Source organism: Dermacentor silvarum, chromosome 9 (assembly GCF_013339745.2).
Source record: "Dermacentor silvarum isolate Dsil-2018 chromosome 9, BIME_Dsil_1.4, whole genome shotgun sequence".
NCBI lineage: Eukaryota > Metazoa > Arthropoda > Arachnida > Ixodida > Ixodidae > Dermacentor > Dermacentor silvarum.
The window spans coordinates 91,695,702-91,722,131 of record NC_051162.1 but is presented as its reverse complement, the minus strand read 5'-3'; the positions used below and the strand labels follow the sequence as shown (position 1 = coordinate 91,722,131).

General features: G+C 47.6%; 3 protein-coding genes across 4 annotated transcripts in view; all 3 read left to right on the top strand.

The window, feature by feature from the left end:
- LOC119463345 (transmembrane protein 45B) overlaps positions 1 to 26,430 on the top strand; it is a 128,849-nt gene that overhangs the window by 31,212 nt on the left and 71,207 nt on the right. The window contains exons 2-3 of the mRNA XM_049655359.1: positions 17,796 to 18,087; positions 22,569 to 22,828. Coding sequence (XP_049511316.1) covers positions 22,618 to 22,828 — 211 coding nt within the window. The 5' untranslated portion in view covers positions 17,796 to 18,087; positions 22,569 to 22,617. The remainder of the gene's footprint in view (positions 1 to 17,795; positions 18,088 to 22,568; positions 22,829 to 26,430) is intronic.
- On the top strand, positions 86 to 8,022 carry LOC125940427 (transmembrane protein 45B-like). The gene is made up of 2 exons (XM_049656548.1): positions 86 to 186; positions 6,449 to 8,022. The coding sequence occupies exon 2, from the start codon at positions 6,501 to 6,503 to the stop codon at positions 7,329 to 7,331; it is 831 nt and encodes a 276-aa protein (XP_049512505.1). The 5' UTR covers positions 86 to 186; positions 6,449 to 6,500; the 3' UTR covers positions 7,332 to 8,022.
- LOC125940428 (transmembrane protein 45B-like) overlaps positions 22,884 to 26,430 on the top strand; it is a 75,877-nt gene continuing 72,330 nt past the window's right edge. The window contains exon 1 of one of the 2 annotated variants that reach the window (XM_049656550.1): positions 22,884 to 24,310. In XM_049656550.1, the coding sequence (XP_049512507.1) occupies positions 22,894 to 23,532 (639 nt within the window). In that variant the 5' untranslated portion in view covers positions 22,884 to 22,893 and the 3' untranslated portion in view covers positions 23,533 to 24,310. The remainder of the gene's footprint in view (positions 24,311 to 26,430) is intronic. The other variant, XM_049656549.1, reaches the window with a different exon arrangement.

Genomic DNA, 26,430 nt, shown 5'->3' with positions numbered 1-26,430 from the left:
TTCATACGAAGTCTCTCGCGCTAACGTCATGATTGTTATTGCCTCTCTTTTTTGCATTTATATTCGGTGCGCTGCATGATCTAAAATTTAGTTGAATGTCGGCGCCTCGTCGTTCGTGTCTCTATAGCTATTTGCCCCTAGATCCAGAATGTGCCAACTAGATCGCGTCAACGCCATAACTTATCAGTAAGTCTGCTTATGTTTTCATATTTTATTGATCCAGTAATAAAGCTTTCAGAATCTACTGGTTTCTTTCGTGTTCCAGATAAACGATAACTATATTTACTACCTTTTAAAAAAATTCTTCTATTCTTGGCTACTCGGGCAAAATCTACTACTTTTTTAATAGATGAGCGCTAAAGCACGGTCAACTTTTACTACGCACGAGCAACAAGCGAAATCTGCATTTCTTTTTGCGTTTTTCGGCTTAAGCGAAAGCACAGGCACGGCTTCAGTTATACCAGATGTCATGTGCTAGCCTTTATGCAACTTGTTTGACGTCTTGAATAGGGGATCGTTCTATATTTATTTTTAGTTTGTGATTACCCGTGTGATTTCTCTCAAATACAATCTAGAACTGTGCAACATATGGCACAATCTAGAACTACAACAGTAAGAATTCCATCCATGCTGGCAAAAAGAAAGAAAAAAAAAAACATCGTTTAAAATTTTTGTTTTCCAAGTATAAGGGAATCTACTGATTTAAATTGATTTTTCAAGCAGCAATGCACAGAACTCTTTTTTGAGACGTGTATTCTTAACCCTGAGCGTGACACGTTAGCGCCACCGCCTGAACCGGGAGAGCGCTCAATTCAACGCTAGTGCGTTGAGGCTCACACTAAACACAATAGTACGTCTGGGAAAAGGTGCCGTCCTGGCGGACAACTAAAGCGAAACGACATTAAAGAACACAAAGCGATAAAAAACAAGTTCCTTTCGGAGATGCCTTAAGTAATTATGGTTGTGTTGGTAAGTAGTTTAATTAATACCCGCCGCGGTCGCTATGGCGCTGCGCTTCTGAGTACCAGGCCGTGGGTTCAATTTTTGGCCGCATTGCGATAATGTTAAAGGCTACCAGATAGTCAAAAGGAATCTGGAGTCGTGGCTGAGCATGGAACCCCCGACGTCATCATGCTTAGCGACTTACAACCCCATGTAAATGAATAGCCGAACCCGCTAATTCCTAATAGTGGCTATAGCATAGGAGCCCCCTGAAATTTGCTATAATGCTCGTTTTTTTTTTATGAATTAGTTTCAGTGCCCAGGAAAAGCTCATGCCCCATGACGTCACGACACATCGACTGACCTTGATCCCGCCAGTGCTGCTGCATCCTCGTGCGAGCATAGCCAGAAGAGATGCGTGGAGCGCTCTTATTTTTTTATTATTATTAACAGCAAGATCACGCCAAGCCTTATCGCCACACGACGTCAGCATCAAATTCAACTGTCCCAAATGCAGTAATGTGGAACGTTGGACGAGGTGGTGATTAATCATCACACCGTATTGGTGAAGCAGGACACTGACAAGGACAATGTGGAAAGACACAAGAATACACGACGCTCGCTGCACGTGTGTCTCTCCACATTGTCCTTGTCAGTGTCCTGCTTCACCAATACGGTGTGATGTCCTAAATGCGTTTCCCAACTTTCACACTTGTTTCTGTGCGGCTTCGAACACACGTGTGTACTACAGGCACGATGTGTAAAGGTCGTCCTCACGGGTTTCAAACCGCACGCGTGGGCGTATACCGCCGAGATAAAAGATGACGTTGGCTAGCGTGAGAGTCTGGTCCCAGTGGTTGTTGGCATAGAGCGCCTTACTAAAATTACTAGAGGGAATTCTGTCTCTGCATTCGTTCAACTATATACACCGCAAGAACAACGTCCTTCAGTCACTAACGCCGCGCGCGTTCGGTGCGAACGCGGGCAAAACGGCGACGGCGTCGACAACAGTTCTGCGCGTTGCTGGTGCTGCTTAACGTCAAAGTTTATAGAGCTGATAAAACTACTATCCTTACTCCGTTGAGCTCTCTATATACTAAGTTGCTATCACAATTGATGCTTCGCCTTTCGGGTGAAACTGCAACATTTCATTTACCCACTTCCAAAAACTATGCTCGCATGAAGTGTTCAAGCATTTAGATAGAACGCAGCACCTAGCAAATGAGATAAATGCGTCGCTTTGCCGCTGAGAAACGCTTTCCACCACAATACCAAGTGGGACGTACATGTCCCACTGTCAGACAAAGGGTTAATGCACAAAATAACATTTCATACGCAGGCCCTATTCGTCCCTGCAATGCTTCGTACTACATCTCTGCATTGAAGGGTGTACTGCGGTGAAGACAGAACAAAGAAACGATGGCATCTCTAGAATTTACACTGCGAGAGAAACACTTGGGAGACACTTAAAGGTCAACCCCCACGATTTTTATTGCGATAGCAATTATAGGGACACTTCTACCGGATTTCTACCGTCGTCGTCGCCGTCGCCGTCGCCGTGAGGTTCCCTATAGATAAAATCTTCGCCGCGCGCCGTATGCCCGAGCGGAAGCGTGCGGGGACGCGCGCTATCACGGAGAGCGAACGCACTCAATCACCCACGCGCAAGCAAGGAAGCGGGAAGCCAGCGCCGGAGGGAGCGCGGGGGGGGGGGGGGGGGCGCACTTCTACGCTGCCAACAACCGCGCTCGTCGCTCGTCCGCACCGTCTCTTATCTCCACACGGCTCTGACCTTTATGCGCCGTGCATTCGCCGCTCAGTTTCCGTTGAAGCGATAGACCGCACGTACCTTCGCCCGCTACTGCGGCGTATATATGCGCTTGCTGCCAGCGTTTTGACAGTCGTTGTTTGCAGTCATTCAGTGTGATCTATTCATGTTTGTTTGTGCGCGTTCACACCACGCTTGTTCAATCAGTTAGTAATAGTCGGGCCACATTTTCCAACGCACGCTACACATGCAATGCTGCCCGGGTCGGCAGTGCAGCGCTACAGGTGTGTCCCTTCGCACGCGCTGCCCACGGGAAGCGCTTCTCATCAACACCACCGTTTCACACGCGCCTCCTCGTGGTCATCGAGTCTCTCTTCATGTCGGTCTACTTACGCTGCAGCACACCTGCTTACTTAATCAGCTCATGTTTACTACAATTCATATTGCTACCAAAGCCGCTCACCTTACTTCGTATGACATTGCTGTGTTGCTATCGCATTCATTGCTTCGCCCTCAGGGCGAAACTGTGACATTTTTTTGACGATGTCAAGGTAATGGAATATTATTGCGATAGCAATTATATGGACACTCAAAAGCAGATTTCTGCCGTCGCCGTCGCCGTGAGGTTCCGTATGACGTCAATGGAGATGAAATCGTCGCCGCGCGCCGAACGCTGTATGTGCGAGTGAAAGGGCGCGAGGGGCGCGCGCTTTCACGGGGAGTGAGCGCACGGCGGAGAACAAACGCGCGTTCTGCGCCGTGCTCGCTTAAGGGCTGCAGAAGTAGGCGTCTCTTTCCTCCTTTACAATCACCATATATGTAGAGCAAACGCGCCTTCTTCCGACGCGCGAGAGGCCGTGGGGGAGGGGGGTAGGGGGAGGGAAGGGAGGCGACGTTTAGCTGCGGCACCAAGTGCCTATTTATATCAGAGGCTCCGGCAACAGTCACCAACGCCGCACGCATTTTGAGCGAACGCGGGCAAAACGCCGACGGCGTCGACAACAGTTCTGCGTGTTGCCGGTGCTGCTGCATGTCCAAGTTTATACAGCTGATAAAGCTAATATCATTACTCCGTATAGCTCTCTACAAATTTGCTATCGCAATTGATGCTTCGCCTTTCAGGTGAAACTGCGACAACTTTTTTAGCTACCCGAGACCCCCCTGTCACGCGTCTGATAGAAGAATTGTTCCGCAAACTCTAAAGTCATTTTAAATAAGCAAGAAAATAAAGAAACGTCGCAGTTTCGCCTGAAAGGCGAAGGATTGGTTGCGATACCAAATTAGAAGACAGCTATACGAAGTAAGGAATGTAGTTTTATCGGCGGCCGTATAAAGTTGTAAATATTCACTTGCTAACTAAATAAACAAGCACGGTGTCACGCGCGCACAGGTAAACATGAACACATCTCGCTCGATGACCGCGGAAACTCGTGAAAACGCTGGAGTGAGAAAGCGCGCCAGCGGCAGCGAGCAAGTTGACTTTCGCGCTAGCTCTCGCTTCAACGCGAAGCAAACGTCGAAAGCACAGCGCATACGAAGCTACCGGCACTCGGCGCATGTACTCTATACCCATCGAAGATCGCTTTGAAAATGAGGCTCCCGTGGGCGTACACTTCGGCCGCATCGCAGATTGCTTTCGAGATAGGTGCCCGCGCGGCAGCTCCATGACCAGCCGCCGACGGAGCATGGGCGGTATTCTGTAAGAGTGTGCCTAGTCGACTGTACATTTCGCCATTTCGGCGACCGTTGATTCGCTGCTGCTTGACGTGCAGGAAAGTGCCAACCAGTCTCCTTCCTGCACGTCAAGCAGCAGCGAATCAACGGTCGCCGAAATGGACAGTCCACTAGGTAGACTCTTACAGAATACTGCCCCTAAACGTGCTCACCGGCAGGTGAGTACGTTCATGCTCACCGGCAGGTGCGAGTAGCGAAGGCCTGAGTGATTGGTGGGCGGCGGGCAGCCATCTTCTATTCCTTTCGGAACGGGGCAGTCTGTGGCTATTCAGAGAAATTTTCAGTTTTTTCCGGCATATTAATGCTTTTTTTTTCGCGTACACGTCACTTTGAAGTGGTGAGTTTTCGCGGTTTTGTGAAGTGGCGTGGCAGACAGGCGAAGTGGGCGTATGGTATGGTATGGCAAAACTTTATTATTGTCCGTCGGAACGCGCGTCAGCACGTAGCGGGCCGCTCCCACGTCGGCACAGAAAGGCCGAGCCTCTCTGCTGCGTCGCGGGCCCGATGGACAGCCCATAGCTGTGCTTCAAGATCGGGGCTCCTTAGGACAGCCTCCCATTTGGTCGACGTGACATCGTCGCCGTCGTGTAACGCGGGGCACCGCCAGAGCATATGTTCCAAGTCAGCTAGGTCTGAGCATAGCTCGCAAGCATTGGCCGATTGTATATCTGGGTATATTCTGTGTAACAGTGCGGGGTTAGTGGGCGTAGCCAGAAAACATTGCACCAATAGCAGAGGGCTAATGGTGAAAAGGCGTCGAATCAGGAATGATTATTTTTCTTTTGTGCGGTTTAATCATGCATAATCAGTGTGTGCACGTTATATCAGATGGGGAGCTATCGTGGTTTCCCTGACGTCGCGTGACAGACAGGCGAAGTTGGGAGTAGCCCAAAAATGTTTTTACCAATCGTGGAGGCTAATTGCAGAAATTGTAATCAGAACAGTTTGGAATCATTTTACGTTATAGCGCCCCTGCTGCTAACATTTCCAATGTATTTCCTCTCTACCAACATAAATGTCAAACAGTATTATTGTACCTCTTCTTTAATATCGCCCGAACATTCATAATAGAACTAAGAAAATTATGCAACTTTACTACTCTGCTCCGAATCCGCCATTTTCTCATTATTTGATATAGTTTGACATTAATTATAGCAATTATTTATGGCTTACTATCATCTGCTTTTGTCATCTTACTGGGTTATTGATAGTAAAGGAGAGTTATTTCAGATCCATTGCGGTATATATCCGTATTCGTTACGTTAGCGGGATTACTTAATGAGGCGGACACTATTTTCATTTAAATTTCTAGGTGTTTTCACTAATTAGACTATTTTACCCGCTCCTTAACTAATTACCTTTTTATTTAGCTTCTTTACAGCTCATTTCTCAATTGCAAAGTTGAAGCTTAACAGGTAATTGAATAATATTCACTGCACACGAAATCGTGTGCTTCGGAATTGGTCTGGAGACGTTATGGGCTCAAATTATCTCCAAAAAGCATTTATGTTTCATTACCATTTATTAGCACTGTGGAAAATGGGGTGCTGATAAGTGTGACGTGGTACACTATTGCATTGTCCCATAGATTTTCAGAACATTTTTCTCGAAACTGGCGTTAAAGAAAGGATTTGCGCTAATAAAATGCTACTTCATTATTTGTTGGGTTTCGATTCCGCAATGCAAACATGTGCTCTGAAGTAAATTACTGCAATAATAATTATCAATTTTTCTATTTATCTAACACACTTTGTAATTGGTCTTGTACGTAGTGTTCTCCTCATGTTAATACAGATCATGTACAGGATGCCTTTCAAAGTCGGTTTTCATTAAAATTAGGTGCTCTATATATTGGTATTTAGATTTTACGTTTCCTTTAGCCACCCGCTTCTTGACCTTTCTGCTGTGGTTCGTAGAGGCGCCACAGCCGAGAATCATCATGCCCTAATTTACGGACAGCCGTAATCATACTTATCTTACTCATCACCATTTCGCTTATCGCAGGTCAATTGCAAAGTAGGAGTGCCTCGAACGTGACTGTCCAGCGGCCGGGACCATGGGAAAATTCGAAGGCCACGCATTGCCCGGGACATTCATGTTAACTTTCGGAACTTGGTGGGCCTTTGCCGCTTGGCGCAACTACTTCCGCAGCAGAGAGCAAAAGCGGCACTACGCCTGTCGTTGCTCGTACGCGATGCCCTGTCTATGTCGGCGCTTCAACTTCGAAGGCATCACTAAGATTGTCGCCTGCTCTATTTGTGTTGCCAATGAGACGAGAGGGATCATCCAGGTCGGCGTGACCACCGAGCGTGGCTACTTCGATCTGATGGCCAGCTCTCAGCACTTCTCCATGTACCTTTTCTATGTGCTCAGCGGCGTCGTCGACGTCATGACCAGCAGCGGCTTTCCCTTACCGCCTTACACCGACTACGTGACGCTCTTGCTCGCCGTCTCCGTAGAGGGACTGCTGTTCCACTTCCACCTGCACGGAAGACCCCCCCTCGACGTTCTGGTCCACACGCTCCTGGTCTACACAGCTGTGGCCTGGGCGGCCTGCATCGTCGTCGAGATGTGTCGACCCCGAAGCATTCTGGCGTCTCTGGGCCGCGCATACTTCTGCCTGTTGCAGGGGACGTGGTTCTGGCAGGTCGGATACGTCCTTTACAGTCCGCTACCCGAACATCCACCATGGAATGTTGAGAGCCACACGGACATGATGCTGGCCGCCAGCGTGTTCTCCTGGCACATGATGGCTCTGCTGGCGTACCTCGGCGCTTTGGGAATCGTGGCCTGGGCCGTGAATCGAACGTGCGGCAGGTGGTGTGGAGATGACTCCGCGGTGGTTAAAGAAGACGACGACCTCCGCCAAGCGCTCGTTACAGGTTAGCCGATGAAGTTGGCCCGCCGGGTGACGGTGTGCCCGACGAAAGGTGCGGTGCTCAGTGACTACGGCGGTGACGACGACGCTTTCGTGAGTGCTACCCGGCTAGCCACACGAGAGAATGACGAGGGTGTGCCTTTGTTGGTGGAGTCAAGCACAGTAGTTCACAAAATTTATGTATGTCCCCGCCAGTACCAGTAGTGGAATGAAGGGACGACAGAAGTGATAATATAGTCAGTGAAGCAGAACTAAGTGTCTGAGCCTTTAATTATTATCTTTCTCTCTCTTTGCTGCAACTATACTTCGTGGTGGACTTAACACTTGTCGTGTGAAACACTTGTCGATTTGTGTGTAACGGGAACTTGCGTTTGTCATTGAATCGATTGTTGTCCTGGTTTTATAGGTTATCTGCCACTGATACGTCCAGGAGCATAAAAAGCCAACCAGCTTTCTACAGGCGAATTGGGAGCAGAACTCCCAAGTTTTAATAACAACACAAACTTAACCCTGCCATCATCGCTTTCTATTATATTGCAGAACCACGGTGCAAAAAGTCAGCCGGCATTGTTCTAGGTGAATGTTTACCATATTAGGGATTTATGTTTAAGCGGAATCACTCCGAACCGATATTCCAACCGACTAAATAGGTTTAAAACCGAAATGCCGGTTTATCAGCCAGTGAGCAGACAGTATCGAGAGTATCGAGCAACAAAGAAAATTGCGCCAGAATCATCGACGACGAATGCAAATGTAAGCGGATAGCCAAACGCTTCTCTTACAAACTTGCGATTTCGCGCGCACTATGGCGTGCTCGCGTACACGAAACACACCTCGAGGTTTTGGTTATGCACCTCGAGTGGATGAAGTGCGCCTATAATGTTATAAATAAATGGTTGAATGATGGTGAGATCGAACGTCTGCCTTTCATAGCAGCAACCCAATTCTCTAACCTATATTCAATGATTACTTCTTTTTCTGTTTACTGCACGAAAAAGAAAATACAGCAGCTGTCTACAAGCTATAAGCTTCATGCACACATACACACTTAATACTCAGGCAGGCCAACACATGCATCTGAAACATTCACTCTGGCTGAGGCCTCTCGAGCCGCTTATAGCTACGTACATATGCCACAGTTTTTCGCGAGAACGATTGCGTTGATCGCGGAGTTTGTGCACGTCTATCGCATGTATTACTATTCCCGAGACTGTGTAAACAAATTAGCCCGAACATGTCATACGGGGCATGACAGTTCAAATCGTTCGCATGAAAACGACGCGAAGAGACTTCGCGCGAAGACCCTGTAACGCTTAGTGCAGAAAATTAAGCTCCCATGCATGGAGCCGCTTCTCCAGCTTACGCTGTGATTGTGCTGCATGTGCTGAGCAGGCCTGTCACTTTTATTGCGATATCAATTATATGGACACTTCAACCGGATTTCTGCCGTCGCCGTCGCCGTCGCCGTGAGGTTCCCTATAGATAAAATCTTCGCCGCGCGCCGTATGCCCGAGCGGAAGCGTGCGGGGACGCGCGCTATCACGGAGAGCGAACGCACTCAATCACCCACGCGCAAGCAAGGAAGCGGGAAGCCAGCGCCGGAGGGAGCGCGGGGGGGGGGGGGGGGCACTTCTACTCTGCCAACAACCGCGCTCGTCGCTCGCTCGCCCGCACCGTCTCTTATCTCCACACGGCTCTGACCTTTATGCGCCGTGCATTCGCCGCTCAGTTTCCGTTGAAGCGATAGACCGCACGTACCTTCGCCTGCGGCGGCGTATGCGCTCGCTGCCAGCGTTTTGACAGTCGTCTGCAGTCATTCAGTGTGATCTATTCATGTTTGTTTGTGCGCGCTCACACCACGCTTGTTCATTCAGTTAGTAATTGTCGGGCCACATATTCCAACGCACGCTACACATGCAATGCTGCCCGGATCGGCAGTGCAGCGCTACAGGTGTGTCCCTTCACACGCGCTGCCCACGGGAAGCGCTTCTCATCAACACCACCGTTTCACACGCGCCTTCTCGTGGTCATCGAGCCTCTCTTCATGTCGGTCTACTTACGCCGCCGCACACCAGCTTACTTAATCAGCTCATGTTTACTGCAATTCATATTGCTACCAAGGCCGCTCACCTTATTTCGTATGACATTGCTGTGTTGCTATCGCATTCATTGCTTCGCCCTTAGGGCGAAACTGTGACATTTTTTTCTTTACACGGCGCACATGAACCCTCCCAATTAGGACATGGTTGCAGGCTAATGATTGTTATTTTGATGAGATTTCTAATGTCATTAGAATAAATCACTCACTGCTATGTGCCATGACTAACACATTGCCGATTATGTCGACGTGACGATACCATATAAGAGTGATTCAGAGACTGCAGGGATGCTACCTTTTTCTGGGACTTCTTCCGAAGAACCATGAAGAGGGATGTTGATGTAGGACAAAATTCTCTACATGCTTCTATCGTGCCAAAGTAGCGCTTCGAAACGTCTGGCGCGTGCGTCACGTGACAGTTTCCCGCATTCTTCCCTCGTGGCCATTGTCACCAGGTCCGACGAGGCGGCGTAGCCAAAAGCTAGAGAAGTTGTAGCCCAAATGCGGCCAAACACAAAAAGTACAAAACATTTCGTAGCCAAATATAGCCATTTTTATTTGCAGTCTTATTTGTGTATACATTTTCACATTCGACTGCGGCAATCCTTATTTGCACAACCCGTCGTAACAAAATGTCCGTGCCGCCGTGATGGTCGGCCCTTGACATCAACAACAGCGACATCATCCTTACACAAAACACTTTTTGGTTGGCCCCGGAAGCTCTTAAGCTCCAGCGAAGCGCTGCAGAGGGCGAAATCAGTGCTTTTATTTTATGTGAAATAGTAATAAGTTATTATTTTTAGTTATTGACAGTAATAACAACTACGAACTCTGCTTTTTAGCTGTCGTGAACGCAAAATAACGTTTAGCATCATCGATCTCACGTCATCTCTGCCTACGACGTAGAGTTCAGCTGTACAGCGATCTGCGACGGCGACGTGTTCACGGCTTGTTTTTTTTTTTTTGTTTTTTAATGAGCTAAAACAAGTCCTTCGTGCTATGATATCTCGTGTTATTTGCCTCATCGTCCTATCTTGTTTTCTTGTTTTTTTTTCAATTAGCTAGGCCTGGCTTAGCTGGTACATGCTCTATATACTGTCCATTTACATCAACCTGGCCGCCATCTTACGTCTCTAGAACGGCAAGAACATGCTTTAAAATAAATTGACAGACAGCAGATGCCACTCACGGTGTGAATCAGTGTAAGCGAAGCTTTAAAAGATTACTGCGCAAAACGGCACGCCAGTGTAAGAAGCGAGCAGTCGTTTTCGGCGACGAGCACGTCCCGAACGTAACTCGCTCGAAATGGTAAAAGCCACGACGGCGCACAAAAGGCAAAAGTAAACAACAAATTGATAACATTGGTTATGCTGCGAAAACCGGTTACTGTAAAAAAACATGTTGATGTGCTAGTAAAGTTTTAGAATAGGGGCCCCCAAAGTTTTTGGCCCCAAAGAGCTTTACGGGTGTTAGCGTTGGGGCATGCAGGAGTGAAGAGTGTTTAGAATAGGCGTTTTGCGTCTGCGCATAGCGTATTGCACTTGCAGCGTCACTATGGCGTCAAAGAAAAGTTGTTATAAATATTAAAATAAAATATACCATTTGATGATAAGAAGAGTAATTTAGATTTTCGGGTTTTTGGGCTTAATTACAATTTATAACTTATTCTATTATAGCAGCAAGCAACTTGTTGCGCTTAGTTTAGCCAAGTCAATCCGTGATAGGCCTACGAGCCATGAAATTGACGACTGAATTAAGAATCAGTAGCGTCTAATGAATCAATCTTCATCACACATGTTATCTGACAGAAAGCGATAACCGCAATCACTTCTCTTAGCTTACGAAATTCACGCGTTACCACGAATCGAGCCCAGTTTGGTGCTAGGTTAGAGCCGTCGTTTCGATGGGCACCGTCATGCTTGTTGACGAAAGCTTTTGGGGCAGCCTTTGGGGCTCCCGCTAAATCGATAAAATAGCGTGCCCGCCGCAAAACCCAAACACAGTTCGCGTCATACGCATGCGCAGTGGCTTCGACGCTAATTATTTGGGGCCCCAAAACGTTTGAGGCCCCTATTCTAAAACACTCTAATAATTGCTGGCGTTTTACGTGCCAAAACCGCGATATGATTGGGAGGCATGACGCAGTGGGGGACTGCGGATTAATTTTTGTCACCTCGGGTTCGTTAACGTACACCTAAATCTAAGTACAGGGGTGTTCCCGCATTTCGCCTTGATCGAAATGCGGCCGGGAATCAAACCCGCGTCCTCGAGCCAGCTGCGCGACACCTCACAAGCTAAGCTAACACGGTGGATGACGTTCATGTGACGTGGTACACTGATGCCATCGTGGCAAACACGTTTCGATATTAGCAGAATGAGTATCTGCATCCATGACGTTACGGGCGAACCATCTAAAAGTAAACCCAGCAGGAGAAGGAAAATCGGAGTAAAGATTCGCGCGAGCAACATGGAGTAGGTCGAAAGCTGTGCCTTGCGCGATACTTCACCCAGAAGACATGGCCGTGAACACCCTGGAGCGTGTCATCCACCCGTGCTTCCCTTCTTTCATGTCGGCGCCACGATCGCCCGAGGTCCCCGGCCCTATGTTATTACACTCCCAGTACAGTGTACTGTGCAAAACCCACTACTCACAGGTTCATCACGATGCCCGGGGATCGGGTGCATAACGGACAAGCGGGGTGCAAGTTTAAGTGCATCAAAGATCAAAGCCACCGGCTCAGACTACGGCGCAGAGGGGGAAATGAAGAGGGGGGGGGGGGGGGGGGGTCATTTCGCGCACGCACAAACGCGCAGCCACGCGGCCGGCTCAGTCAGCTAGAACATAGCGTTCGAGATTTGCTTCTACCCGATCAGAGCCACCTCTGGAGCGTGAATTGGGCGCCACTTGTAGCCCAAACAAAGCCAAGTCGCAGATTTTCAGTAGCCCCAATATAACCACATAGCCAACTCGTCCACGTCGACGTCAAATTTTTTTTTCCTGTAGCCCAATTTGGCTATAAATAGCCAAACCTGGCAACACTGCTCGTGGCAGCTAATGCATTGAGATGATGGGCTTGACTGCACTGCCTTCTGGATCGGCCCACAAGGACGGTGACACTCACACACAGAAAAAAAAAAAAAAAAACAAGAAAAAAAACAAAGAAACTGTTCTGATGAGCCGAAGAAAGCTATTCGCTTGAGAAGGCTAATCGAGCTCCATCTGCCGTCAAAGCAGTGCGCTTCCGATGTAGATTGGCTATAACTATTTTTTTTTCATGGGGTTTAACGTCCCAAGTAGGGATGGTCGATTAATTATTTTATTCGATTAACGATTAATCATTAATCCTTTTAGCCTTTATTCGATTATTCGTTTTCAATGCAGACTTCTTCATCGATTAATTGATTAAGCGTAATGTTTGCCGGGCACATTTAAACAGGTTGAAACAGAGTAATATACATTTGTAGGACCCTATTTGAATGTTTGAGAGGTGGAACCAAGTTTGGTTGGGCACGAGGTCGCGGGATCGAATCCCGGCCACGGCGGCCGCATTTCGATGGGGGCGAAATGCCAAAACACCCGTGTAATTAGATTTAGGTGCACGTTAAAGAACACCAGGTGGTCCAAATTTCCGGGGTCCCACACTACGGCATGCCTCATAATCATATCGGGGTTTTGGAACGTAAAACCCCATAATATAATTTTTTAAAACCAATTTTGAAACACAACTGTATAAACGTTTGATAAAGGATCATCTTTAACTTGTTAAAGACTAAATATAGTTGACACTAGTGGCTTTTGAAAATATAAACAATGTATGTTATAAAAGAGCACTTACTGCAGAATTAAATAATACGTGGCAGTAGTGAATCTCTGTACAGTACAGTTAAATGAGAAATAAGAAAAAATTGCGAAAGTTAAAGGTGACGTACAACTGAAATATGCAAAAAATTCCAATATACACAGGGCAAAACAACATTAATGGATTAAGATTGTAAACCACAAGCTATTTTCCACAGAGCGACGGAATATGTCAATTGGCTGGGATGTTTGAGTGAAACCGACACCTTCTTTGAATGGTCACACAACCAGCATGTGAGAATAGGTGCTCGGACGCTACAGATTTGCTGGGATCGACATGAACTCCATCGCTGTGTGAAAATACATGCTGCTAACAGGCGCGCATGTTGTACCACGTCTTAAGTGGACTGGGAGTGGCACGACGATCAACGAATACAGGTTGCTATAGTATGCCTCGAATTGCGAGCGCATTTCAAGCCTCCGGCTTCGGGCGGCATGGTGGTATGTGCCGTGTGGGGGAAGAGAGGGGCAGCGCGCGGCTCGGCAACACTCTGGACTCAGAAAAACAATCGACAGTGGTTCTACCACAGCCGCACAGTCACTGCTCGCGCGGCGCCATTCCAGCACGATTAAAAAATGTTCGCGCCACTCTTGTCAAACTCTCGAAAACGATTATTCGATCAAGCCTAATCGATTAATTCGATTAAATGAAAGGTGGACATCGATGAAGATTAATCGTTTCGCGGGATACATTTAATCCGATTAATCGATTAATCATTAGTCGATATCACCAACGCTAGTCTCAAAGCAACAATGGGGCGAGAAATGCCGTATGGCGGGATGGCAGAATATTGTGACCAGCTGCGGTTGTTTAAGGTGTACCCAAACAATACCACCTAGATAGCACAAGGCCTACGCACTCCGATCCGTGACGTCATGCTATCTGGCCCGACTGCCATAGAATCGAATGGGGATGCTCCCGCGTAACCAAGAGTGATTTTGACGTCACCGCTTTCGTCACGCCAGCCTTGGCAATGGAAATTTCGGGCTAGATAGCATGACGTCATAGACCGGAGTGCGTAGGCCTGTGCTATCTAAGTGGTGTTGACCTAAATATGTGTTAGCAATACATCACTCGGATGTCGAACGCACGCTGTGCCATCGCCTTCTAACAGCGAGAAGCAGCAATATCGGTGATAATAAGCAGGGATATCGGTGAAACGCGCAAAGCGCTCTTCAGTGCAAGTGTCATCTGCCACGCTCTTCGTTTCCTACTCGCGTAATATCGTTAAATATTTGAGTGATTGCGCATGACCGTTTAAGCACATTCAGGTCTCATCGAAATGCGCAAGCTACGTTTTCTATCGGAGACGTTTCAAAAGTCGCGTGCCATTTGCTCGAAAAGGAATGACGCCCACCATATGAAGTCAGGTTCTGTCCGGGTCGGTGTATTTTCTAGAGTCTCAATCGAAAACTTTCTTCCTCTGCTAAAGTCTTTCGACCTTCCACAGCCTCCATAAGTGTTCTATTGAATATTGACGACAACTATTGAAGACAACGGCGTTCGTGCGTAAAGCTGTCCGTTTCTTTTGCTTTCTTTTGATGCGTGGGGTAAAGAGGGTGAAGGGCTAAGAACTGTTGTCGCGACCAAGGAATAAAGACTCTTTCCAACACACAATGGTGTCTTCCTCGCTTCTTTTCATTTCTTTCTTTTTCATTCGTTAAATCGATCAAAGCCAAATATGAATGTCCCACCGCATGGTCTACATTGCGATCTGTTTACGCTCGAGCGTAACGATCGTGCATCGCAGATGTGCCGTCTCCGTGCGTCAATAATCCATGCACGAAACAAGCACGCTCGGGAACCCTGAGCCAAGGCTACTCGCGTACACGGCGGACCCGTGTGTACGTAGTTGCGTGGCCTACTCAATGCCAAGCGTGCCTCTCCGCACCGCGTCTCAGTCGTGCGCTGGCATGGCTCGCGTGCGTACTGAGTTGTCGAGAAGAAACAAACGTGTGGTGGCGTTGGTATACAGCATGGCTTGTATCAAAGGGTTCGAGTTTGTTCCGCGAAACATTACGGCGCGTCGCTCGAGAATGCACCGGAAGCTCTGAGGGCGATGAGGCCCTTTGTGAGGGTAAGAAGAAGGTTTCGTACATTGCTGTACTCGAGGTAATTCTCCATCGCGAATTCAGTAGTGCAGCGTCGTTCGGCACTGATTTGTCATTAGTCGTACACAGGGTGTTCCACGTAACTTTAGCCAAACTTAAAAAAAAAAAATATGCGAATGCCACGTTGCTGGGCAGAATCAAGGTAATGTTGTTTGCCGCCGCTTGGAGATATTCAGATTACTTCTTTGCATTACGCCTAATTACGTAATTAGTCTTAGTAATTAAGAATTTTTCCGAGCGTGAAAGAAGCCCCCGAATACGCGCAAAGTACCTCGAGCAGCCAGTCGCACGGCAATTTATTCGCGGGCTTCTTTCACGCTCGAAAAAAAAAAAAAACACTTTTATGTAGCACGTATTGAACACCAGAAAGCTGTATCTGGAGTTTTTCATGTTGCTCTACAATTTTCTCGTTGACACTTTTAGTCTAATTAAAGTATTAGAGAAGTTGATTAGTTAATTGAGCCTAATTATGTAATTAGGCGGAATGCAAAAAAATAATAATCTGAGCATCTCCAAGCAACGGCAAACAACATTACTTTGGTTCTGTCCAGCTACGGAGCATTTACCATTTTTTAAATCTTAGTTAGTTGAGCCAGCCTGTATATGAACTTCGGAAACAGTGTTGGCTGCGCAGCGCTTGATGACTGTGATGACAGATTTTGTTTGCCAAGTCTCTGACCGTCGCTCTGATACGGCGGTCTGCACATTGGACGCTCTACCTATAAAGTACACTTTTTCGAGATTGCGCGACTGTTTACGTCAACGTCAAGGTTTATTTGATAACAGTGCATATTGAAATTTACAGTTGCCAGGAGTTCCGACAAGAAACACAAAAACACTTGACAGGGTCTATATCTCCTCAAAAAAATTCATTCACATTGGGTACACGATGACAGCAGCAATTATACAATAACTACATAACGCAAAGCAAGTATATCACATAAGAAAAGCAAAAAAAAAAAATCAACACTGACCACGTATTTAGGAGAAATGGCAGTCTGTAGTGGATCATTTGGTCACCCGTAAATTTTTCGTGGGCAGGAATGCGCTAGATTTTTTGGTTACCTGTGTTGTATGGCTTGTCATGTTTACTGCATCACGTGTGCTCGAAATGGTGTGTAAATTGGTGAAGTTATTCAGGGTCATTCGGGCAGGCTCATGCAGGAGTTCCCCGTTAAGGAATTTGTTATTGTTTGTTATTATTATCACGGCATCAGTCAATGTGTCGAAATTGAGCTGACTCTGCCCGTCTGCCCGTCTATTCTGTGACGCCGTCATCAAGCAACCTTTTCTGCCTAAGCTTTAACCTCGTCACACGGCGAAGAAAAACAAAACAAAAGAAAAAACCACCATAGGGAGATCGAAGTCACGTACTCCTGCAGCAATGACGAGCTAACTTATACTGAACTATACCAGGTGTGACAGAGAGCATAAAACCCTAAAGCCACGCAGGGGTGTGGAAAATTTCGGTTAGATGAAGCTTTAACTCTAGAGTAATGATATTGTATTTCTGTGAGTGAACTCCCACTAGAAAACCATACTTGTGTTGCAGGAATGCGGAATAAACTGCTGTTCACCGTAGAGTTAGTAATTTTATACATGGTAACTGAAAAATTAGGCGTTTGTTTCCATCCGCTTCCCTTCCTTGCGCATGCGCCTTTCAGCTGGCTGTCATTCCGTTTAAACAGGGCACAGGTGGCCACGGTGTGCTATTCCGGAAATCTGCATTGCGACCTCGTACGCGTCGTCCCAGATGAGAGTTAACGAGTCTCAGTTTGTATAATTCGGAGGCTACGCTAACTCGGTAGCTATAAGAGTCCTCTCAACCACAAACTGTACCTATAAAGTGCGCGTGCACTTGGAATCGCGCACATATATTTCCTCGTACAGACCATTTGCCAAATGCCCGTCTCCGCGCTAACGAGCCCGAGATATGCAATCAGTCGACGTTTTTTTTTTTCTTCTCCAGATATCTTCCTGGCATCAAACCTTATACACAAGTCTAAGAGCTTTCCGTAGGGAGACCGCACTTGCTATTTGAGCTGTTGTGAGTGAACACAGAAGCACGCGCTGCAGCAGCTTCTGCACTATTCTTGATTGGGGCTCACGCGTGTTCACAATAATCCATACGGCATAATACGGAAGCTCTCGTTGGAAAGGTAAGCGAAAAAGTGCCGGCGTGTGCCCCTACGCATACGACCAGGGATTGCGTATCGCGCATATAGAATGCCTTGCCCAGCGTGTACGCGTGTGTGTGTGCGCGTTATACCTATGCACGGGACGGCCTCCTGCACTTTTGCGCGCTTTTGTTCACTAGAGCGCGTCATCTGCATATATACAGCTGCATGAGCGGCGCATGCGCATGTCCATGTTTTCATCATTATCCCCCATGCTGCTGCAACAGGTGCGGATATTGGGCGACCCAGGAGGCAGCACACATACAACACATGGGGAGGACAGGGGGGGTCGACACCACGCGGCCTCGAGGCACGAGCGAGGTCACTTGGCTCTGATGAGCTGGCTGGATCAGTGGGAAGCCGCTTCGAAGAAGCCAGCGGGGCTTGAAGCCCTGGCGCAGTCTACATAGCCTGCTGTCCCTGCGGTCGTGCGTCCCGGACTGCGTGACGGACGTCGACGGAATGCTCGCGAGTGCGAGCTAAGCCCCGATTGGCTGGAAGGGCGGCTTCGTTTCTCAGGTGAGAGCGACGTAAGCGACCTTGCACTCGGACGGGCTCTCTGTGGCCACGCCTTCCCTCTTACGCCACACTGAATCTCGTACACCGTCAAAGCATGTAACCAGCCACGAATGGAACGGGACTCGAGGTCTTGACACTGACACAACAAACTCTGCGCATGCTTGGTGCGTGTTTGGGGAGCGTTTGTGGAGCATTAGTGGAGCGTTTGCTACAAGAACGAGCTATATGACACGTGTCACCACCCCGTTTCTTAGGGGAATGGATGCTCATATCATGATGACCACACCACTACCGCAACGATCATCATGATCAATATCATCGTAATCCTCATTAACACCTTATCACGAGGCGTAAGCCAGTAAGAGAGAAACTTTTCTGCGAACACGTCCGAGTCAGCGGGCTAGGAGTTCGATTTTGTTTCAGAGACCGGTTGGGTGTTGCACTGGTTGTACGTTTCAAATATTTACAAAAGAGCCTGTCACTGCTGCACGGATTCAGTATGTTTGCTAGCCGCCGGAGTAGCCCAGTGGCTATGAGGTTGCGTTGTTAAGCTCGAGGTAGCGGGTTTGATACCGGCCGCGGCGGCCGCATTTACATGAAGGCCAAATTGATTTCTTCTGATTTCTCAAATGTAAATGAATCAGGAAGCAGCTGCTTATTCTATCGCCAGCTTTAAACACACTTCTCGAAAATCCGCCCTGTCAGCTTGCGCTGGGCATTGGTAAGTGTTCAAACTGTACTATACATTAGGATCTGCAGCTCTGCGTTTCAACCACTACGTGAATTGTGCCGCATCCAATTCCCTGCATTCTCCAGAACGGTTACCGTGTTACTTATAAAAAAATTGTGAGGATTAGCATTCGGAAACTGCATTGCGGGTTATGAGGTGCACAGTGGTGCGAGGCCCTCTAATTCATTGTGACCCCCTGGAATTCTTTGCTGTGCATCCAACGCGCGGTACACGAGTTGCATTCAGCCCATATCGCAATGAAGCCAACGCACCCGTTATCGAACACGCGACATCGTACTCAGTAGCGCAACGTCAAAACCACCGAGCCACCGTGGCGTGTACGGCGTTGATTTTCGTCACTGTGGCTTCTTTTATATTTTTCTGCTTCAAATTTTAATGCCGACTCTCTGCTTATCTCTTGATCTTAACTTTTCTTACTAAATATAGTTTGACATCAATTACAGGTATTATTGAAGGTTTATTAGCGCGTGCTCTTGCTATATAAACGGGGCAATCAATTTTAAATCAAGCAGTAATCTCTTGCAGTAAGTATAACATTTCTGTCACATATTAGCTGCCTTATTTGATGAGGCGGCCACTCTTGCAAAACAAATTGTAGAGTGTAGTTAGATACTAATTTTCACTAATTCACTTCTTTTTACTCACTTTAGAGCACAAGTCCCACTTGCGGAGTTAAAGCTGAGCAGATAGTGAAATATTATTCATCTAGCGAAAATCATGGGCTTCAACGTTCCCTCATCGGGAACTGTAAGGTACTGTAAGCTAGTGTAAAGTAAGTAAGTAAGTAAATAAAGTAAGTAAGTAAGTAAGTAAGTAAATAAGTAAAGTAAATAAGTAAGTAAAGTAAGTAAATAAGTAAGTAAATAAATAAGTAAATAAATAAATAAATAAATAAATAAATAAATAAATAAATAAATAAATAAATATAGGAGCAGTTTGGAGAAACACGTTGTCAAATTATGTGGCAAAAAGCATTAATGTTTCTCATAACTCTTATCACGGCTTGTCACCCGTTCGCCGTCCGCGCGAAGTCGTCGACGGGGTATACAGGCCACTTGGTCGTTCCATACTGAAGCGAACATAGTAAAAGGGTCATAGTCGAGAGTAAACAAAAAAACAAGATAGTTATCGACTGACGACGATACACTAATTAATAAAATACAATAATAATAAAAACACAAGAAAGCTAACACACCTGAACTTAATATAGCTCAATGATGACGACAAAGAAATATTATGCGTAATTAACAGTATATATAAAAATAAAGCAGGGCGCGGATCAATTACACAAGAATACACTCAACAGTAGTTCACTACAACAAAGTTCAGCAGAAAACAAAGTTCAAAAGAAAAAAAAAACGATGTCATACGCATGGCCGGGCAGCAGCAGCAAGTCTATATAAACCGTTAAGTCGGCACGCAGAGCTTTCCCGAAGAATGCCGGCGAGCCGATCTTGTTGAGTTGGATGCGATTGCTGGACTGCATGGGTTTCCCGGGAGTCTAGATCTGACGACTTCACTCAAGCAGGTTAAGCTAACTTGAGGCGAACAACCGTGAGCTTCGTTGTAGACGTTGGTTTGTCGTCTCGTACGTCGACTAGTTACTCGGAGTTCCAGCGCGGCTAGGCGGCCCATGCGAGACGGGACGGCACTAGCCCCTCGACTGCCTTCTCAGCAGATCACAGGCTCAGCTTCTAGACTGATTAGCAGGGACTAAAACCTGCGCTTAAATAGCCTCTGCCTTCCCTAGTTCCCTAGGTCGGGAAACGGCAGGTATGGCTGACAATTCACCTAATTATTTCATGACTCCTCCCAAAGGCATTGGCCGCGCCCCTTTTAATCAGGAGCGAGGGAACGGGTGATTCGCCCCCGCTGTCAGAGGTCGATCGCGCCCCCGCACTGCACCACACAGACACACACGCACACACTTGGGTCCGTTGACAAGCACAGAAGCAACAGCGGCAGCCCGCAACACGGCGCCATATTCTTAGATAATACATACGGTGCTAGCAACTTGTGGACACGGTACAGAGACATCGCGTATTTCGGGGTTTCCGGAAAGCACTTGACCCCTCCCCTCTCAGCAACCCGCTCAAGGTACGCGCGGGGCAGAGAAGACACAGGGGTTCGTACAAATGACTCTCGGGCCATTCGCCAAAGTCGCGCCAAAAAAAAACAACACCAACTAAATCTCCCTTTTTCGGCCGCTTGCCAGAGTGACTGGCAATACCCGTCTTGCTCGGCCGGTCCCATGCCCACGACGTTTTGGCGCACGTTAATCGGCGCATTGCTGACTCGAAACTATGCCGCCCCGTGAGCCCGCGACGTTTTGGCGTCCGTTAATCGGCGCGTCGGTGACTCGAAACTATGCCGCCCCGTGGCAATCAGCATTGCCGGAAATTGAGTGTTGTTAATTGCGAAGTGGCACACCAATGCATTGGACTGCAGACTTTGAGGAGACATTTCTCGAAACTGCCACTAGCCACAGGATTTCTCCTAAGAAAATGTCGCTTGATTATTTACCCAGCTTCAATTCCGCTATGCGGACGTGTGTTCTAAAGGGAACGGTACAACGATAATCAGCAATATTTCTAATCAGCTAACATATTTAGCAAAATTTCCAATCAGCTAACGTCCATTGTTATTTGCCTTGCAAACAGTGTCCGCCTTACCAAGTAACGCAACTGATATTACAGAATTGCGATGTCTACCGGAGGAATTCTGTACGTCAGTTATATGTGTGTGTATCTGCCCCTCTGTGCGTGTGTGAGTTGGTCCATATGTAGCCTCAGTTCTTGGCTTCTCCCCTATGGGCGTTCGCTGTGAGCCGAGCATCACGCCCATGCAACAACACCGGACCCTCTTAGTCGGGTACAACTCCGTGGTGATACTTGGTATCATTATTAAGGCGAAAACCTTAGGATTCTATGTTGGCGGTACCCTTGGCGGTGATCTTGGTGCGGTATCGGGCCGGACACGAGACCTACGTGGTGAGGCCGAATGACCGGGGCTCTGAGCGCCGCAGAGAAATGAGACGACTTCTTCTGTTGGGGACCAAACTATGGTGGTTAAACGTAACCAAACGATGACTCAGTTTATTCGGAGAGGGTGAAGGGATCAGCGTTCGCGCTGGTTACAACATTAGGCGTGGCGAGGCGCCAGTATAGTGAGGATCAATTCGAAACCAAAAGAAGCAGAATACAACACTTGGCGAAACTGTACCGGGACGAAATATGGCCGACTCTGCAAGAAAATGCTCGCATTGACGTCACATTTCTCAGAAAAGTGCCTGTAAACAAAGTAAATTAGTGGCTTAAAAAAGAAAATTGGGTACATTTCGGTCAGGGTGGGAATCGAAGCTGAGTCTCCAGGTTGAGACACTAGTACGCTTCCTTGAAGCCACTGCTGCTCCATGGTTCTGCCTTATTAAAGGCGTGCCTAGTGCCTGCGTGATTGTGCACGTCACGTCGCAGCCATCTTGCTGACTAAAGGTGTGGCCTAGTGCGTGCACTGACATGCTGCATTTCAGGTAATAAGCCATGTGTTCATATGTGGCGTTCAGGAGGTCGCCTTAGTGTACACGTGTACTTCCCATAGCGGCTCGTTATGTCTTGCAAGAAGTCTAGCCCCGATCGTATAAGTGTATGTATTACCAAATGTGCGGCAGGCTTACGGCTTCTTGTGTTACAAGAGTGTCATACCTGCCGAACTTTTTCACTCATTGCAGGAGAAGTGAGAAGTAGCAGTGACTCAGACGTCATTCTCTAGCAACCAGGACCATGGGGACCTTCGCGGGCCACGCCCTGCCCGGAACGTTCCTCTTCATTTTGGGAACCTGGTGGGCCTTTAGCGCCTGGCGCAACTACGTCCGCAGCAAGGAACACAAGCGGCGCTACACTTGCCGCGCCTGGTACGTGATGCCCGGTCTGTCCCGGCACATCTGCATCGAAGGCATCACCAAGATCGCCACCTGCTCCATCGGTATCGCCGGTGAGGTGGCCACTGCCATCGATCACGGCCACTTCATCCACATGGGCAACGCTCAGCACGTCTCCATGTACCTTTTCTATCTGCTCAGCGGCGTAGTCGACGTCATGACCAACAACCGGTTCCCGTTCCCAATGGGCACCGACCACGTCACGCTCCTGCTCGCCGTCACCGTAGAGGGACTGCTGTTCCACTTCCACCTGCACGGAAGACCCCACCTCGACGTTCTGGTCCACACGCTCCTGGTCTACACCGTGGCGGCCGAGGCGGCCTGCATCATCGTCGAGATGTGTCGACCCCGAAGTGTTCTGGCGTCCCTGGGTCGCGCCTACTTCTGTCTGTTGCAGGCCACGTGGTTTTGGCAGGTCGGATTCATCCTTTACAGCCCGCTTCCCGGACTTCCACCATGGGATGTGCATAGCCACATGGACATGATGCTGGCCGCCAGCGTGTTCACCTGGCACATGATAGCTCTGCTGGCGTACCTTGGAGTCGTGGGCGTCGTGGCTTGGGCCGTGAACAGAACGTGCGGCAGATGCCGTGACGACGGCTCTTTGGAGGTGCAGGAAGAGGGTGACTCGCGCTATGCGCTCGTGACCGGGTCTCCTGTGAAGATGACTGGCCGGGAGCTGTTCGCGGGCGACGGTGCGCCGACGATCAATGCGGCGCTTAGTGACTACAGTGACGATGACGCCGCTTTCATGTGAGCTGCTTCCGAAGCTACATGAGAGAACGATGACGATGTGCCTTTGTCGGCGGAGTCAAGAGCAGTACTTCACAAAGCTTAAGTGTGCCACCCCCATTAATGGCGATGGCATGGGGACAACTTAGCTGAAATGGCACCATAGTGTGTGTCACTGTGTGAAGCAGAACTAGGTGTGTGAAACTAAAGAAACTGAAACTGCACAGTCCCAGCGGAAAAAAATTAGCAAAAGTGACTGGTGGCCGCAGCGGCACATTCCATTTTACAAAGCAGGGGTGGCTGTCAGAAAGCGTGTCGTGATTTTGCTGCTCTGGCCACGAGTCACTTGTGCCGCGTGTCATGATATTGCCGCTCCGGCCGCCAATCACTTGCGCTAATCTTTTTCCGATGGGACTGTACTTCGTTGTGGACTTTCTCCTTTTCTGTAAAGCGCTGGTGTTCTTGCAGTTGTCATTGTTTGGTATGGTGTCATTGTCCTTGGTAGACTGCACATCAAAAGATCCATGTGATGCATTCAAGACCAGCGAATGCCAACCAGTCTGCTAAAGGCGAAAGGTGCACATTGGGTAAGGCTTAGTAACAAGGCAAACTCTATACTTACGTCACCGTCCCGTATGAGCAGAACCCTGTAGCACAGCTAAACCAGACGAGATCAAACTAAATGAAAATGGTTATTTATTAACGGAACACATAGCATTTCTACTTCAGTTGTTGGCAGAGCCGACCATGCTATTTTAGCTTTTTACTAAATCCTAGATTCTATATTTTTTCGTACATAAATAGTACTTTGTTTTCTGCGGTTTTCAAGGCCCAAGCTCATCAGAAGCTACAATACTTGCGTGCCGACTGGACCCAACGCTGTAATGTAGCTAAGCTCCAAAACTTATGCGGAAGGCCCCCATTAGGCGGATATGCATAAGTCCTACACCACATCTGTACCTCGGCATTATTTTAGAGTGTCACGTTGCGAATACACCATTGTACATAGCCGAGCTGCACAATTTCTGCATTTCTCGTACATTGCCGTCTACAGGTTCGCAGTGGCGCTGGCGAAGTAAATACCTTAAGAGCTGTCCAAGATAATGGTGTTCATGACGTCACTGGACATCCTGATCATTCTAAAGCGCGCGCAATACTACAATACATGGCCTTCAAGATTCGATTCCATTAAACTGAGCGAGCCGTCGCTGCGTGGATGCGATGTGGAGACCCGCGAATGAAACCTTCCAGCGCCCTTTTCCCACAGTACTGAATGGACAAGAGTCGCATTGCGTCGAGTATCCCTGTCGATTACCGGACCGCCTACTGCCGTGCACGCGACTAGCGAGAAACCCTTGAGGGAAGACCGTGCGCACAGCCTCTCCTTCACCCGTAGTGAACCATTCTCGCTTTCCGAACGAGCACAGTAAAAAAGGTTTGCACCTTTTGGGGTGTCTTCTGTACCCGAACAATAACCGTCCCCTATCTTGCATGACCTTCCTTTCTTTACTGCGCGCCGCTATTTCTGAGTCACGAATGACATGCGCGTTATCAGCATGACATAGCATTTTTGATAGGCAAGTAGAGAGCGCAGAGTTCTGAAGAGAGGAAGATGATTATTGTCTGGGGACAAGATACGGCCCAAAGAGCGTACAACGCTTTTTTTAGAGTGCAGAAGCGAGGACCTTGACGGAGCACGATAGCTCATCTCTTTCCGGGGTGAAGATTGCAATTCCAGGTGAGTGAGTGGTCAAAGCTCTGTGACCGGCCCCGCGCGCACGCCAAGTGTGGTCCGGCGACGCACCACCAGATGCCGCGCACAGCGGAAGGTGGCTGTGACATCACTCAACTCCTGTATGGGCTATATATACACTCTAAACACAGTAACCTTTACAAAGGTGCACATTTTCACATTTTTGTGCACCTATAACTTAAAAGTTACATCAATGTAACCTTTACATTTGTAACCTTTGTAATGGTTACAATTGTAAAGGTTACTTTTTGTTTATATAGGTTACACGCATTTTTTAGGAATGTAACCTTTGCAAAGGTATACCGCCTTCAGAAAGACATAGGTTACTTGCTCCAACATGTGTAACGTTTGTACACTTGTACACAAGGTAAAACGTCCTTTATTATAAAATATGCTTGGTGTTTGCTCAAGGTCACAAAACAGAACTATCCTGCACGGCGATTTGACGCGTACGAATATTATCCAACCAGGAAAAGGGTACACAAACAAGACGAACAAAAATATCAGTGTGGTATTCAAAAATGTTCATGGACTTCAATATCACTGAGGATAGACACAGGTACACAAAGTATACTGCGACTTCCTGAGTCTTGGCTGTACCAAAGAAAGCCTGCGTAATAAAAATGATGCACATATCTAGTGAACATGTACCACAGCAAGTATCTATCACAGTAAGTGCGGTGTATATGGCTATATTCGGCACTGTGCAATCTTAGACCATCTTATATTTGTGTTTGCAGGGTCAAAAGAGAAACCAGGATGAACATGCAGTTCAATAAAGCAAAAAGCTCACCTCACATCTCAATTCGACAAAAGTTTATCCACAACAGATTACTCCTTGCAATGTAAAGAAAAAATAGGAGTTGTTATCGTGGTATAAAAATATGGAAATAAAAAAGGCACAATGATGAAAAACGAGGTGTCACGACAGCTTAACTGCTGTATGAGAAACACAGTAAACATACAACTGGTATAAAAGGGAGTGCAATATTGGGACTAGATTCTGTCACACTTCTTAAGGGACATTAAACTGGCGACGCATTCACAGCTCAAAATGGGGCTACAAGCACAGACAACACAAATGCCATCAAAGCCTGCAACCAAATTCAAAATCAAAGGAAAGGGCCATCACTGTAAACATCTGGGTCAAACTGCATTATGTCAGAGGCA

Coding starts and splice junctions, on each gene's coding strand:
- LOC125940427 (XM_049656548.1), top strand. CDS start 6,501: ATGGGAAAATTCGAAGGCCACGCATTGCCCGGGACATTCATGTTAACT.